This window comes from Orbicella faveolata, unplaced genomic scaffold (assembly GCF_042242905.1).
Source record: "Orbicella faveolata isolate gen_17 unplaced genomic scaffold, um_ofav_v1 contig_25, whole genome shotgun sequence".
Lineage (NCBI taxonomy): Eukaryota > Metazoa > Cnidaria > Anthozoa > Scleractinia > Merulinidae > Orbicella > Orbicella faveolata.
The window spans coordinates 21,194,991-21,210,000 of record NW_028301553.1 but is presented as its reverse complement, the minus strand read 5'-3'; the positions used below and the strand labels follow the sequence as shown (position 1 = coordinate 21,210,000).

Sequence of the window (15,010 nt, the reverse complement as noted above, 5' to 3'; positions counted from 1 at the left end):
TAATAATAATGATGATGATGATGATGATGATGTTAAGAAGGAATCCACCAGAAGTTCGAGTGTTAAGTGGACAGAAACTTATTATTTGCATCGTATTGCAAACTTCTGTGCGACTGTTTTAAATATCTTATCAAAAGAAATCATTTCTGACAACACCAAACATATTTTGAACTCCATATAAAACACCTAAAATTACGGGAGAAATGAAACTGATGATGAAAATTTACCTGTGTTTGCACAACTTCTCTGAACTTTGAATTTTATTTTCTCCAGTTCCTAAGGGAAACTGTTTTTGGTCTTATTTCAGGCAATTGTTTATAGCTTTAGCTTTCAGAAAATACAAAAAGGATTTTCATTTACATAACATTATTCTGGTACAAGATTTTTGTCCAATAAAAGCTGAAATTGCTCGATTTCCTATTGGATTTTGTCTTAAGAGTGCCTGCCTGTAAAAATCAGACAAATTCTTAATTTCGCGGCAATGGTCGAAAATTCGATTTCGCTCATTTTCCTATGGTAGATAGGCTAGGGCATGACTAAAACTACTGGATAGTTTTTTGGCAAAATGTCCTTTATTTCAAAGAAATATGCAAATTACCAAATTTCATTAAAATCGTCATTTGACGCACCATTTTATTAAACAAGTTTGAGAGCCTCGCATGCAAAACCACATCATTCTTCCGTCTTTAAAACACTCAAATATCAAATACCTCGGAGATCCAGGGGCAGTTACTGGGAGCGGTGAAAAGTCTAAACGGGTGAGAAAAAAGTTCGGGCGAAGACCCGTTTAGACTTTTTCCCCGCCCCCACTAACTGCCTCTGGGTCTCCGAGAATGACATCTATCATGATTGTCTTGAATTGACTCTATGTAGGTAGGTACGAGTTAAGCGTTACAGCATTTACGCAGGGCGTGTAGGTAGCAGTTGTCTGGTAAAAGATGACAACACGGGCAATGGTTAACTATTCATTTGTTTCATTGCTTAATTTAATCTCTTCCTACTCAACAAGATTGTGTGCTCCCTGTGGGTCCAAGCCTTACGGAGCCTTACTTATTACGATAGAAATTTTCCTACCCCTGCCCGCTAAAATGGGATGACAGCATTGCGTGACGAACAAAAAAGGAACCGCTGCAAGCAAAGATTCAAGCAGCAATAGATCAGACGATGATCGAACGTCATATTTTGGTGTAGTGCAAAGCAAGCAACTATCTACAAATCACTTAGCCGTTTTTGACTTAGATGCAGTGGTGATCATATGTGTCGAAAGAGGGTCATAGAAAACAGAAAGAGGGTCATGGTATTCGACCATTAGATAAGTTGACAGTTGGCGATGTACATCGGACGTTGTGTAAACAAAAGCAAACTTCTGCTTTATGTGCGACGAATGGTGACAGAAACACGTCAAATCAGCTTTTGGACCTGCCTTTTACAGCAAATAAGGTTAGAACATTTCGAAATTATCAGCTCTGTGTGTATTTCGACTTAAGATATCTCAAGAGATGTGGCGCTTGCTAAAATATATGTCTAACCCGTAAATTGAAATTTGACGACGGATAGTCAAATATCTGCACTTATAACGTACTTTGAAAAGCTCTCGCGTCGCTCACAATCATTTGCCCAAAGAAAATGTTACAGGAATCTGTAGACCATCCTTATGCGATTCAACCACCAGAAGCTTAATCCATTTGAAGGTTTTGCACATGGTGAAAATAAATTATTTTTACGAAGTACTTTTAAGTGAATGAAATACATGTCTTCGAAATTTAATTATTTTGCACCCAACACATTGCACAAAAATATTTGAGTGTTTTAAAGACGGAAGAATGATGTGGTTTTGCATGCGAGGCTCTCAAACTTGTTTAATAAAATGGTGCATCAAATGACGATTTTAATGGTATTTGGTAATTTGCATATTTCTTTGAAATAAAAGGATATTTTGCCCAAAAAAACCGTGCAGTAGTTTTTGTCATGCCCTAGCCTATCTACCATAGGAATATGAGCGAAATCAAATTTTTGACCATTGCTGAGTTATTTTCCCTGTTTATGGACGGAGACTCTTAATTAGTCTAATGTTCTTATTAGACTTCTCGTGTTATCCTATGGTAGACTTTACAAGAGAAATTTCGTCAGATAAAGATAATTATTTTGGGAAACTCGGTAAATCTATGATACCCACTCGACTTTGTTTGGTGTAAATATGATCCTGCTGAACATTCCTCGCCATTCCAAAATCTGTCACCTTGCATTTCTCTCCTTCACCAACAAGAACATTTCTGGCCGCCAAGTCACGATGGATTATCTGAAAGAAACATATTATGGCTGACATTTTTATTGATGGTTATTTCACCTGTTGACATCACATTGGCTTAACTGCGCAGCATAACAATTGATTTGTTAGTTCAAAGTTGGACTGCTGGATAATAAGTCTCACAATGACTTGTTTTTTTGAATGGGATCTTGGCGAAGAAAGGGCTTTCCACTGGAATGATCTGTTTTCGCCTTTTGTTAGAAGTGACTGGATTTGCCATTATTATAGATGTTCACCTTTCTTGACGACAAATAAGCCATCCCGTCAGCTATCTGCCATGCAAACCTCATCAACTGCTTTGAAGTTAGATTGGTTTTCGGCTTTCTATCCGGGTTGTTAAAGTACGTGTCACTGAGCCCACGACTCTTCCTCAAATAACCCAGCAGATCACCGTACGGCACATACTCAATAAGGACCAGTAACGGGTCTAAAAGAAAGGAAATACAGCTATCATGTGAAGTAAAAGAACACGATCAATCAACTGCTACTTCCCCGTTGTTAAAGTTAACGAATAGAGGAATTACATAGCAGCTATGTGAGGTTAAAAACTAACAACAACTAGACACGATAAATATTCAGTGGGCGAGTCCTGTTTATTTATTTTAAATGTAAATGTGATATTATTTTAAAAGCATTTTTCTCACCCGACTCAGTAACACATCCCATCAGCTTGATCACGTGTGGATGAGGCTTCAGGTTTTTCATCACCTCAAGTTCTGACAGCAAGTCCACCCTGTCGGAATCAGGAGCGTTGTCTATTTGAGGCAAATTAATTAAAAATAAAATTTCAGCACCTCTGAAAATATTGATCCGTCCATCCGTAAAAAAATAGTAAAATTTAATACAGCAGTCTCAAACAGTGACACAATTAAATGTGGAGTTCCGCTGGGATCAGTGTTAGGACCAATACTATTATTTATATAAATGATATTTTCAGAAACTCAGATTTATTTCAATATATGCTATTTGCAGACGATACATATTTAATCTTCCAACACAAAAACCTTAATCAAATGCTACAAATAGCCAATCAAGAGATCACCAAAGTATTACAATGATTAGCTCACAACAAACCAACGCTGAATGTTAGTAAAGCAAATTTTATGACATTTAAAACTAGAAGGAAAAAAAATTAACACGCCAGTAACAATCACAATCAACAATAAAAAAAATTGAGCAGGTTAAATGGACAAAATTTCTTGAAATTAGAATTGATGAACAAATGACATGGAAGACTCATATCAATTACATAACTAATAAGATATCAGTTATCAGGTATCATAGCGAAAATGGATTGATCGATTAGCGTCAATGATGAAAAGAAAAAATCTGAGGATCCCATAAGGCTTTAATGAGAAGCTTGAAAGATAAGTTTCCATAACCTTTCAACATTTTCACAGCCACTGTTATGACCTCTTGGTTATCATTGATGTTCTTGACTGTTGCCTTAGCAACTTGGGAGAAAGCCCCTTTTCCGATATTTTTAATGATATCGACTTGTTGTCGACTGATCTCCCAGCTTCTTGTTGATGGATGAAGCGGCATGTAATCTCCAACACTATTAGGGATCTCGTAGGTTATGCTGGTAGCGTCACTTGTCTCTGTGAACTGAAATTCTAATTCCTGGTGGTCAACAGTGCTCTTGAAGAGAACAGAAAATAAGTCAGGATTTTAACCGATTAAAAGAACTTTATAAACGTGAGAGGAACTGAGGCAGGTGTACACAAATGACGCGAGGACGTTATCGTTTGATTTCTAAGATTGGAAAAGCTATCCCTAGATATGTTCCAAACTGTTGTTGCCAGTATTCTTGTATTGCACAATGTCATCAAAACGACTTCTTCCTCGATTCTATATACTGGAAGACAAACTGAAAGAAGGACTTACCATGGGAATAGAATCTGCTTGTGATGACAAGCTGCTGACGCTGGAATTTAGAAAACACGAATTTATTTTGAACTCTCTGAAATAAGAAGTGGTGCAAACAATCATGGCTAGTTGTTGCTTTCTAAAACAGTCCTTTAATTAAGTCTTTTTTCCTGAGACAGAGGGTATACTTAGCTCTTATTAACCGAGCAGGACGTCTCTATGGGAGAATCTTAACCGAGGTCGTGAGTACAGACCGACCAAGCTTGGTTAATATGATGTTTATTATATGGCAAGCAAGAACAATTTAATTCGTTTAATGTAACTGGTTTGTGCTAGCTGACATTTTGCTTACGAAAGGCGATGATCTGAAATTAATTCTGCGAAAGTGTGCTCGTCCTCTTTACTTTTTTTTTCTCATCAGGCTTTTTGGTATTTCCGTGTAAACGAATATTTTTAGAAGAAAATAGCCAATATTTTTGTATTTTAGTCTGCAGCTTTTTTTTACCACAAAACATTACCGGTCTAGATGTCGGTCTAGATGGGAAAAGCTAGACCGCTTTCAATATCGATTTCAGCCAATCAAATTCGTGAATTCGGTAGTTCCCAGTCCTTGTGAGACACAGCCATATAATAATAAGAATATCAGAGATTATCTGAAACCAAGTTTTGGCTGTTGTACTCACCGTTTTTCTTGCCTAAGAACCCCTGTAAAAAAGAAGAACTTGTTATAAAAAAAGGGAAACAAATTGAATAAAAAGTATTATTCAGAGCTTTTTGCATGTCTTTCAGCGCCTTAAAAAATTCCTTTGAAAGGAAGAAATATTTAATGTAGCGTTTAAAACGACTATTTGTAAATCAGAGGTTAGCAAAGATTTCTGTTGGGTTTGTGCCCAAGGTATCTCCGTTTTTTCTCTCTCTCGTACAAAGAGTAGGAAAAACTACCATTTAAATATTGACGTTTAGTTATGTCAATGAAAAGCCTCGAACAGATGAAAGAAACAACTAGATCATTCATTCAAGTATCTTAGAGTTACTCTATCCATGGGCTTGTATAGAACAGGTATACTTGGTTTCTACCGTAGGGTGCGTCATTTTCCATGGAAGGTATAGGAAAGGGTCACCTCGTTCTTCATAAATGTTCTATAAAAGTTCTATAGGGGGTAAGGGTAAAATATAGGGAAGCTCCACCTCTGGGTGGAGCTTCCCCATATATTATGTTATTGAACTCGCATGAGATCCGTGGTGGGAAAACACTTGTCGAGTTCCTTTATTCGCAAGTCGAAACTTGAAAAAAGAAGAACAGGACAAAGAATTCCCAATTACGAACCGACTGAGTTAGTTCAGTAAAGCATTTATTATAATGACTCTTTTAAAACTCTGCCAACGAATTGATGTGTCCCTGTGATCCGATCTCGGCAAAAGCGCGAGCGAAAGTTAAGCATTTTCTTCACGTATTTCAGGTCGCTTCTCGTTAAAATTGTCCGCCAAATATGGAACGAAAAAAAGGATTTCCACTTAACAACAAACTGTTTTATGTTTCTGGTATGTTTTTAAATTGGAATTCACAGAAACTATTTCTTGAGCGAATCATCTTAGCGGTCGGCATTGAAAAATTTGGATCGCTCTGGGAATCAATCAGAATTTTCCTTTTCATCTTGGACCAGTTTGCCACATAATAAAATAATCTAATGAGTACCCCCTTGGAGGAGAGGGAAAACTCAGCAAGGAAGGTCTCTGGCAGACTGGGAATCAAGTAGAACTAGTAGATAGTGATAGTAGGCAGGAAAGCCAAGGCAAAGCAGTCAATCTTTACAAGAGTAACTGTCAATGAGGAAAAGAGGGAAGTTATATGTACCCCTTGTGTATTATGTCACAGAGGGAAACTCCATTGGTCGGTCTTAGGAATATAGACAGGAGAAAATGATGACGCCCATGACCTAACCTGTTTGTTAATTTCCTCATCAAAAAATTAAGCAGAAAATATTGTTACTTGGACAAGAATCTCCACAAATTAAGCGTTTACCATGGGCCCGTGAAATAGAAGCCCAGTTAAGGTGAGGGAATTAAGGGCAGAAGACAAGTTGTTTATCAGAGCAATTTGTTCCCTATGAATTATGAGATTTTTACAGAAATTCTTCATCAAATGATGTGAAGACCCTCGAGTGGTGAGTTCGTAAATAACCAGATCCGACCCTTTTATTTGAGGAAATATTACAATGTAACTTGAGAGTTCTGCAAAATCCCATGAAGAATGCCCTATATATAGCATTTAGAGCTTCTATTTTTTTTGAGGGGGGTTGTCCTCACCGCCCTTTAGAGCTTACGCCTTTGACGTTCGCAAAGCTTGCCTTGTCTCTGACGAAAGCCTGGCTACGACCCGTCAGAGCATGCGTATGAAGTAAATGGAAAGTACCTGGTCCTTGACGTATTCTCCAGTGGATAACACTGATAACAAGTATGATTATCACCAATAGGATTATGACGCTGAGATAAACAGCATGAAGAATCTCCAATTCTTTGTCGCATCTAACAACTGTGGGTGATAACATTTATAATAAAGTTTAGAAATTCAATAACAGTCTTACCAAAACAACCTTGTCAAACAAAGTAGTCTACAGACGTTTACCTATTTGATCCTGGTTTGTAGTTGACTTTGTGGAGCCTGAAATAAAAATAAAACGGACCTAAAGTAGCCCTGGAAAAATGTGTCCAAGTTGGAGGAACAGTTATTAAAGACAACAGTAACCACAATTCGCTGGGGGCGATCCAAGGCACTACAACCTGAAAACCAATGTTAATCAATTGCCTGGGGAGTTTTGCTCACTTGTTTTTAATGAGAAACAGGAAAATCAGAAAGAAAGAACCAGTTGAATAAATAGCCCCTAAGAGAATAATAATTTTGGCATAGCTTTACCTCCTAAAACTCTGATTCTCTTTATGTAGTGCTGTTCTTTCAAACTTTCTCCATATTTGTTGGTTGCAGTCACCAGTAAGTCATACTTCTGCCCTTTTTTGAGTGTGACGACGTACGCATGAATAGAGACATCATAAATGACCTCAATCTTTCTCCAGTCTCCTACGGCATCGTTACTGGTAACGTTTCGAATATACACAGTGTATTGTGTGATGTCCGCTCCATTGCTGCTTGGCATTGTCCATTTTAAGGTCACTTCATCACTTTGCACCTCTGCAGGGACATCTATAATTTGTGGTGTTCCGGGAATACCTGATTGATAATAATTTTCATAGAAGTGATCCCTATTATTTTGATCAATGAATTCCACGAGTTCTTATGTCTATTCTGGGCGATATAATAATCCTAACAATGAACAACATGGTAATACGATTATCGTTTATTTGGTGAAACTTAGTGAAAGCTGCCCCCTGGAGATCTTACCTTTCATCTTTGTTGTGATTGTCTTTTGGGCAGCTGTTCCTTCAAAGACCACATTTCTGGCAAACACCTTTACATTGTACTCGGTATATCGCTCCAAATCTCCAACGGACAGACTGGTTATTCCAGGGTCAGTAATATTGACATTCTTTATCTCAGTGCTACCCTTTATTATGACCACTCGGTATGCTGTGATAGGACTCCCTCCATTATCAACTGGTGCAGTCCATTTTACTGTCAGTGAAGTGGCTTGAATGTCTGAAGCCGAAGATATGATGACCGGGGATCCTGGTTGTTCTATAAATAAATAAAGTAAACAAAAGCGTCTTTTTCACCTAACTGACAGTTTGTCATGTCTTTCAATTTGGACATGCAGGATAATTTAGGGATAAAAGTCCACCTTTCTAAATCTTCCAATCTTGAATATTCAGAAATGCATTTTTACTTACGCCAAGTTTATATCACATTTTAAAAAGTTTTAGAAATCGAAACGGCAGCCTTTGTAACTTTCTACAAAAATATTTGTTTGTTCATTAACATATAATTGACAAAAAGGAAGACTGTTCTTCAGCTAACACCAATGGCATTATATGTATTTGTCAATATGCTGGCACATACTTATCTGTAGCAAAGTAATGGAAGTCGCGTTTAAAGGATCAAGGCCATTGTAAGCCACACACTTGTATTCACCAAAATCTTGATCATCAGTTATTGTCGCCTTCACTGTGCTTTCTTTAGCTGTGACTTTGTTTAGTTCACTTCCATCAGGTTTGTACCAGGTGAGTGTTGGTGTAGGAACACCATCTGACACACACTTCAACGTTACTGTTTGACCAATCCAAGACTTGGCAGCTGATGAACTAACACTTCGTATTTTTGCCTGGTCTGTAAAGAAGATAACAAAGGAAATAGCTGGCATTTTGCTTAAAGACAGTTGCCCTGGTAAACAAAAAATGCAAGGATCAATAGAAAATCCCTTTTTTTTAGCTTGTATTGGATGTCCTAAAACCACACAAAATTGAGAGATTCCGTGTAAGTTTGTTTTGCAAGATAAAGATGTGAATTGTAACTCTGGAGAGTTTAAGCATGACTTTTACGGCAGATGGCAAACGGCAAAGATTACATCTGAATTTGAGTTATTTTCTTCTAATCCTTAACTAAATCACACAAAAATAGAAAACCGTCTCCTACTAATCACCGCAAAAACAAATATTTTCACTCTACTGTACAAACAGCTGAAGACAGACAGCAAAAGTTTCATTTTTGCCGTTTGCCGTTTGACGTAACGTCATGCTTAATCTCTCTACTACTTCAGACTCACAACGAACCACCAGGATCTCTTTGTGAGTTTTTGTTCCTGCTGAGTTGTTAGCTGTACATGTATACAGTCCATCATCTGTCCTCTTTATTTGGTCGAAGTCCAAATACGCTGCGCTCCTTCCGGAACTTTTTATTTGTCCATTTCGTATCCATGATACTTCCGGGTCTGGTTTTCCAGTCGCTGTACAACTAATATTGACTGAGGAGCCCTCAATGTAACTTCCATTTACTGATGGTGGGTTGATAACTGGTATTTCTGCAAAGAAAGTAAAGTGAGTATGCCACGCTGCAATCTTATCAAGTGGAGATTAATGACATATTTCATATGGGAGTAATGGAAGACAATACTCCCTAAAATCCGCCTCTTGATAACAATAATAATAAATAATATAAAAAAATATAAAATCTTTTTAAAGTGGTCATACACTTAGCTATACAAGCACTAAGCTCAGCTAGTTTACAGGCATGCCACTGAAACAAAGGAAACAAATATTGCGAAGAAAACATTTTACTTACGCTTGATTACCAGCCGCTCTGCGGGAAAGGATCCCGCGCTCCACTCCTGAAGGAGAGGAACTCGACCGGACCAGAGAGAGAGAAAAGTGGAAATCGATCCCACATTTTACCGGTCTCTTGATGGTTAGAACATGATGATCCTACCTACCGGGTGGGTGCTTATTCGAGGCTGGGCGCTTAATCGAATAAATACGGTAAAAATGCACGTAGTACGTGTAACGAAGACATTCTTTATTCAGTAAAATTAAACTTTTTCTCCTCTACGAACATCTTGCAGTATTTACCTGTCACAATAAGTTGAACCATACTCAGGTGGTCTTGACCTGCACCAGGCTCAGCAGATAGTTTGCACTGAAACCATGTGTTGTCTTGAGGAGATACATTCTCGATGATAAGAGTAGCATTTCCTTTAATACTTACTCTTCCTTTGTAAGCAGAAGGTATGTTTGGCAAGTTCAAAACAACACCATCTTTTGTTTTTGCAATCATACCAGCAATAACAGTAGAGTTGAGTACGCTGAAGACAACGCCTTGCAGTTCTGCTTGTTTGTCATCCACGCTGTATTGCCACACCAGGGTGGCATTGCTTCCTTTTCTCGCATAGCTTGGATTAGGAGGTTCCAAGGTGAACTTTATCTTCCCTTCTAGACAGGTAAGGCGAAGAATAGAAAAGTATAGAAACTGGTTTAGGTTCACTCTGAAAAAGCTGGCATGTCCTGCAGAGCAATTTTGTCCTAAATTTTTGCAAAACGTAAGACTGTTCATTAGAATCAATCCTCCCATGCTATTTTGCAGAGTAATCACCAGCTTTGCACATTTATCGATATGAGGGACAACAATAATTTCTAATTTGCTTTTTCGCAAATTTGTCAAACCAGCGCCATTCCTATGGATCATTTCACAACGTTTGGCATTCGGGATTTTGATTGAGAGGGATAGTTCTACTGCCGTAACAAATTATGTAGGTATTTAAATTTGTTATAATATCTAACAAGATTACATGTAAATTTTGTAAAACACCCAATAGGCCTCGACGCGGTACAGCAACAGAAGAGAACATCTGTCATTTGCAAAATGCAAGACTGTTCATTAGAATCAATCCTCCCATGATATTCCGCAGAGTAATTTTCTTTGCACATTTATCTATATGAAGGACCACCATAATTCATAATTTGCTTTTTCGCAAATTTGTCAAAACAGCGCCATTCCTATGAATCACTTCACAACGTTTGGCGTTCGGGAATCTGATTGAGAGAGATAGTTCTACTGCTGTAACAAATTCTATAGGTATTTAAATTTGTTATAATATCTAACACGATTACATGTAAATTTTGTAGAACACCCAATAGGGCTCGGCGCGGTACAACAACAGAAGAGAACATCTGTCACGTTTAAAATTAAAGCTTGAACAAAAGAAAATTAGCGAACCGATACCCAACCTACGACAAAATAACGGTAAAATTTGCAGTCTGTTGAGTTGTTGAATGAAAAGTACTGATTTACAGCTGATATCCGTTCCTGGGAAAATAGAGATAAAGAAATTTGTGGAAGGGTACCTTAAGCAATTGTCATGAGTTATTAGGGAGTTTAAGAAAATCACTACGGCTGGTGCTACTACGGCTGCCGTGACTGAAAAGGTCTGGGGAGAGTACGTCTCGGTGGTCTGCCAAATTTTAAGTTTAGCGAGTAAAGAGAAAAACAAAGATGAAAGAAACATCGGCTAAGGAGTTTAAAATCTCTTTTATTTAGTTTCTCGCAGCCAAATGGCTTTGCTCAAAGGACGATGGCCGTTATTCACCTTCCTAGGACGAACAGATTATTTCTGAGCGAAAGCGAATGTCGTACACTTTGTACCATGACAATCTGATGGATGAAATACATAATTTCAGAGACAAATATCTCAAAGAATACCGAGTGAAGAACACAAATATATCAATACTCAAAGAAGCACAATAGCATCGTATGGTTATCCAGATATAAAACATCTTCACTAAACCCTCAAAGCAAACTGAACCGAAGAAAAACAACCTCGTACTCAACACGAATATTTCACTTGACTCACTTCGCCATTCCAACACCTTTGCCAAAACTTATCGTAAATTCATAATACGGATTTGCAAGCTTATGAGAGGCAACCTTGACATAATCTTTGACTTAAAGTGACTTTTGGGGGAAATTTACTTCCGGCAGCCGTATCAGCACCAGCCGTAACGATTTGCTTGAAGTCCCTAATGAGACACAATAACATAGTTTTGCCATTTCGTGGTATACTTACTTGTAGGCGGAGGTGTAAGCCACATTTCTTAACAGCCTTAAAAAAAATGATATCACTATCGTTTGATAGCACGAATCCATCGTTTTTGTAAAGATCGTGCTAACGTTATAAGTGCCCAGTCATTTGTACATATGTAAAATCGTCTGCTAACAGTGTCTGTGGTGTAATACTCACCTCCAAAGTAGAAATACGTCGTCAAATTAAGTACCAGGCAAACCGTGCATTTTCCAAAGCTCTTCATTTCACTGTTTCTTAAATTAAACATCGTGATTATGATATTCACAACTCATTTTGCGAGATTTCGTTCGTCTGCTCTGCTCCACATATATTCCAGTTCATTTCACAAGGTTCATGCCCGATAGCGTGACAAACCTTCACGCTGTAAACGTTAGATTCCAGGCTCCTCGCCGTTGGTATCACTCAAAATGGATTCCTTTAGGTGCAAGAGCTTAATGTGCTTTCGTCTTTTCTTTTCGTTTCCTTTTTTTCACCAATCAAAGTTAACTGGTTTATTTTCATCGAATTTATGATTTCCCTTTAACTCTCAGGTTAACCTGACCAGTCTAAGGACAAAATCATTTTGTTGCAAGCACATACATCATATGAAGTAACTCTGATACAAATAATTTTTTCACCCCAGTGGTTACGCGATAGCTCTGTTGTTATTCGATTCAAAGTCGAAGTTTGTGATCACGGCTGCCTTCAACTCATTCTCACCCCTCTTAGCCGACAGGGCCTTAGCATCAGCAAAAGGGTGGCTCTGGAGACTCGTGATTTGATTGGCTAAATACTGTGACAAAGATTTTCACTAATTCATTGCCGGTTTCATACCCGAAAAATATCCAATGGTTAATCCCTAAAACCGAAACAAGTTACGGTTAAATGTATCCGGTGATAACCAGTAAACCAGTCAGTAATACTGAGCCACTAGTAGCGTAGCCTTTACGGGATGATTTTTTTCTCTCTTAAAAGCGAAATAGCGGGACCGATTTCGCTTAGTCTGGAATGTAGGTGTATTTTGAGCGAGTGAGAGAGTGTTGAATTCGTCATCTTGGATTCGGAAAGCAGAGGAAGCAAGGGGTGTGTGAAAATGCGGCCCGGGATAGGAGTAGGGCCGAACAAATATTACCCAGAGCCAACGTGCAAAAACGTCTGCGCTGCAGGATATTCCACGGGAATGCCTAACTCCTTCAACAAATATTTTATTAATATCCAACAAAACAGATGGATGCAATGAATACTAAAGATCAAAATCATCGACTCGCTGATTTTGTAGAAAATCGCATCAACAGTTCAATTCCATATCCCGCCAATCAGTGTAAAACAGGTGGTTGAAGATCTTAAGAACATCCCTGATAATAAAGCTACTGGACTTGACGGAATTGGAATTAACTCCTTAAAACAAGCTTTGAACGCTATCGCTCCTTCGCTTGCTCATATCTACAATGCTTCAAGAGAGCGAAACTGACTCCTGTCCACAAGAACAACTCAGTCCATGATAGAAGCAAGTATCGCCCTATCTCCATACTACCCGTAATATCCAAACCTCTGGAGAGGCATGTCGAGCGCTCTTACCTTGATTACTTAACATCGAACATGTTTTTACATAGTAAACAGTCAGCATATCGCCCTTATCATTCCTGTGAAACTGTCCTTTTGAGCTTTACTGACAACTGGCTCAAAGTTATGGACTCGAAAGAAGTTATAGGTGCGGTATTGCTGGACCTTAGTAAAGCTTTTGATCCGGTAGACCAAAGCTTACTTTTGTCAAAAATTAATATGCACCACTTTGATAATATCTCGCAGCAGTGGTTTGAATCTTATCTACACCTTCGAACACAGCGATGTTGTATCAATGGATCACTGTCTGATGCAGTTCCAATCACTCGAGGCGTTCCACAAGGCTCTATCCTGGGCCCCGCCCTCTTCTTGTTGTACATTAATGACCTTCCACTAGCAATATCTGATTGCAATATAGATATTTACGCTGATGACACCACAATATGGATGACTAATTCCAATCCTTTGCATATCCAACATGGACTTCAGGGAAGTCTCAACAAAGTGGATCGCTGGTTCTCACTAACCAGGATGGTCCCAAATGCAAAGAAAACAAAACTACTACTTATTGGAACCAAGCAAAAGCTTTATCATTGCACAAACCCACTGCTCAACCTTTCGTTGCGAGGTACTGAAATCGAAGAGGCCGTCAACGAAAAGCTGCTTGGCGTGAAGATAGACAAACATCTTAATTGGAATAACCATATAGATTAAATGATCACTAATTCTAGGGTCAGTCTTTTTAAAAGAGCCAAAAAGTACCTGAATCTGTCAATAAGAAAATTGCTGTACAACGCTTTAATTAATCCAATCTTTGAATATTGTTGTTCAGTGTGAGGAAACACTTAGATTGATAATTTAAATAGGCTCCTCAGAATTCAAAAACGTTATGCTAGAGTAGCTTTAAATGCTCGCATCTATGAAAGTTCAGTTGGCCTTTTCAAGAGGTTAGGCTGGATCCGCATTTGTAACATAATAGAGTTAAGGAAACTGTGTATTATGCATAATATTATCCATGGAAAGTGTCCTCATTACTTTAATCATTATATTCGTTTTGTCAATAACAGACATCGTTACACAACTCGCGCGTCAACTAACATGGACTTAACCACTCCTTTTTTCAACACCAAGACCGGCAAACGTTCATTTCAGGCAAGTGGCACTAAACTATGGAACAATCAAGACAGTATTACGAGGGGCCTCATTACCCTTTGTAAATTCAGAAATCTAATATACAAGAAATACAAAGATCAGAATTTTAGAATTGACAACTTTATTATTAGTAGAAATTTCTAACGAATTCTCGATTGCAGTTTTTCTTTGTATTTTCCTATTTGAATTTGTGATTGTAGTTGCTTGGTAGATTTTAAGGATCACAATGAGAACTAATGGTTTTACCAGTAATTATAATAAAGTTTCCATATAACGCGCGCTCTGATTGGCTGAAACAGCGTGCTTTATCAGAGAACAGAGCACGGCTTGATGACGGTAAGTTGGCTTCCAAATTTTTGCTTCGGAATTTTGACAAATTTGACCCAAATTAAACATCCCCTGTGACTCAGACAAACGCACTGGAAGCGAGCTATTTTTCTGCAGTAAATATGGCTCACAGAGACCATTGTTAGCAACAGTAGTGTTAAAACTGTACTAAAATAACAAGTTTTGCTAGATTCCCGCCGACAAAACATGTACAGCTGTAGCGAAATTCACAAATTCTCAACCTAAACAGTGCTTCAATAAAGACATTAATTTTGTTACGAAGGCAGAA

The 15,010-nt window shown here is 38.1% G+C and overlaps 1 protein-coding gene across 4 annotated transcripts in view; it reads right to left on the bottom strand.

Moving 5' to 3' along the window:
* LOC110048949 (uncharacterized) overlaps window positions 1-12,081 on the bottom strand; it is a 16,227-nt gene extending 4,146 nt beyond the window's left edge. Inside the window, exons 1-15 of one of the 4 annotated variants that reach the window (XR_016208625.1) lie at window positions 11,857-12,081; window positions 9,692-10,051; window positions 8,893-9,147; window positions 8,190-8,456; window positions 7,575-7,868; window positions 7,092-7,403; window positions 6,804-6,839; window positions 6,591-6,710; window positions 4,861-4,882; window positions 4,196-4,271; window positions 3,691-3,949; window positions 2,953-3,063; window positions 2,545-2,735; window positions 2,177-2,299; window positions 228-276 (exon numbers count right to left, since the gene is read on the bottom strand). Coding sequence is in view for 3 of the 4 variants with exons in the window: in XM_089294269.1 (XP_089150395.1) it covers window positions 2,177-2,299; window positions 2,545-2,735; window positions 2,953-3,063; window positions 3,691-3,949; window positions 4,196-4,271; window positions 4,861-4,882; window positions 6,591-6,710; window positions 6,804-6,839; window positions 7,092-7,403; window positions 7,575-7,868; window positions 8,190-8,456; window positions 8,893-9,147; window positions 9,692-10,051; window positions 11,857-11,947 (2,517 nt within the window). In the remaining variant the exon portion in view is untranslated. The remainder of the gene's footprint in view (window positions 1-227; window positions 277-2,176; window positions 2,300-2,544; window positions 2,736-2,952; window positions 3,064-3,690; window positions 3,950-4,195; window positions 4,272-4,860; window positions 4,883-6,590; window positions 6,711-6,803; window positions 6,840-7,091; window positions 7,404-7,574; window positions 7,869-8,189; window positions 8,457-8,892; window positions 9,148-9,691; window positions 10,052-11,856) is intronic. The other 3 variants (XM_089294270.1, XM_089294269.1, XM_089294271.1) reach the window with 3 other exon arrangements.
* Window positions 12,082-15,010: the final 2,929 nt, after the last annotated feature.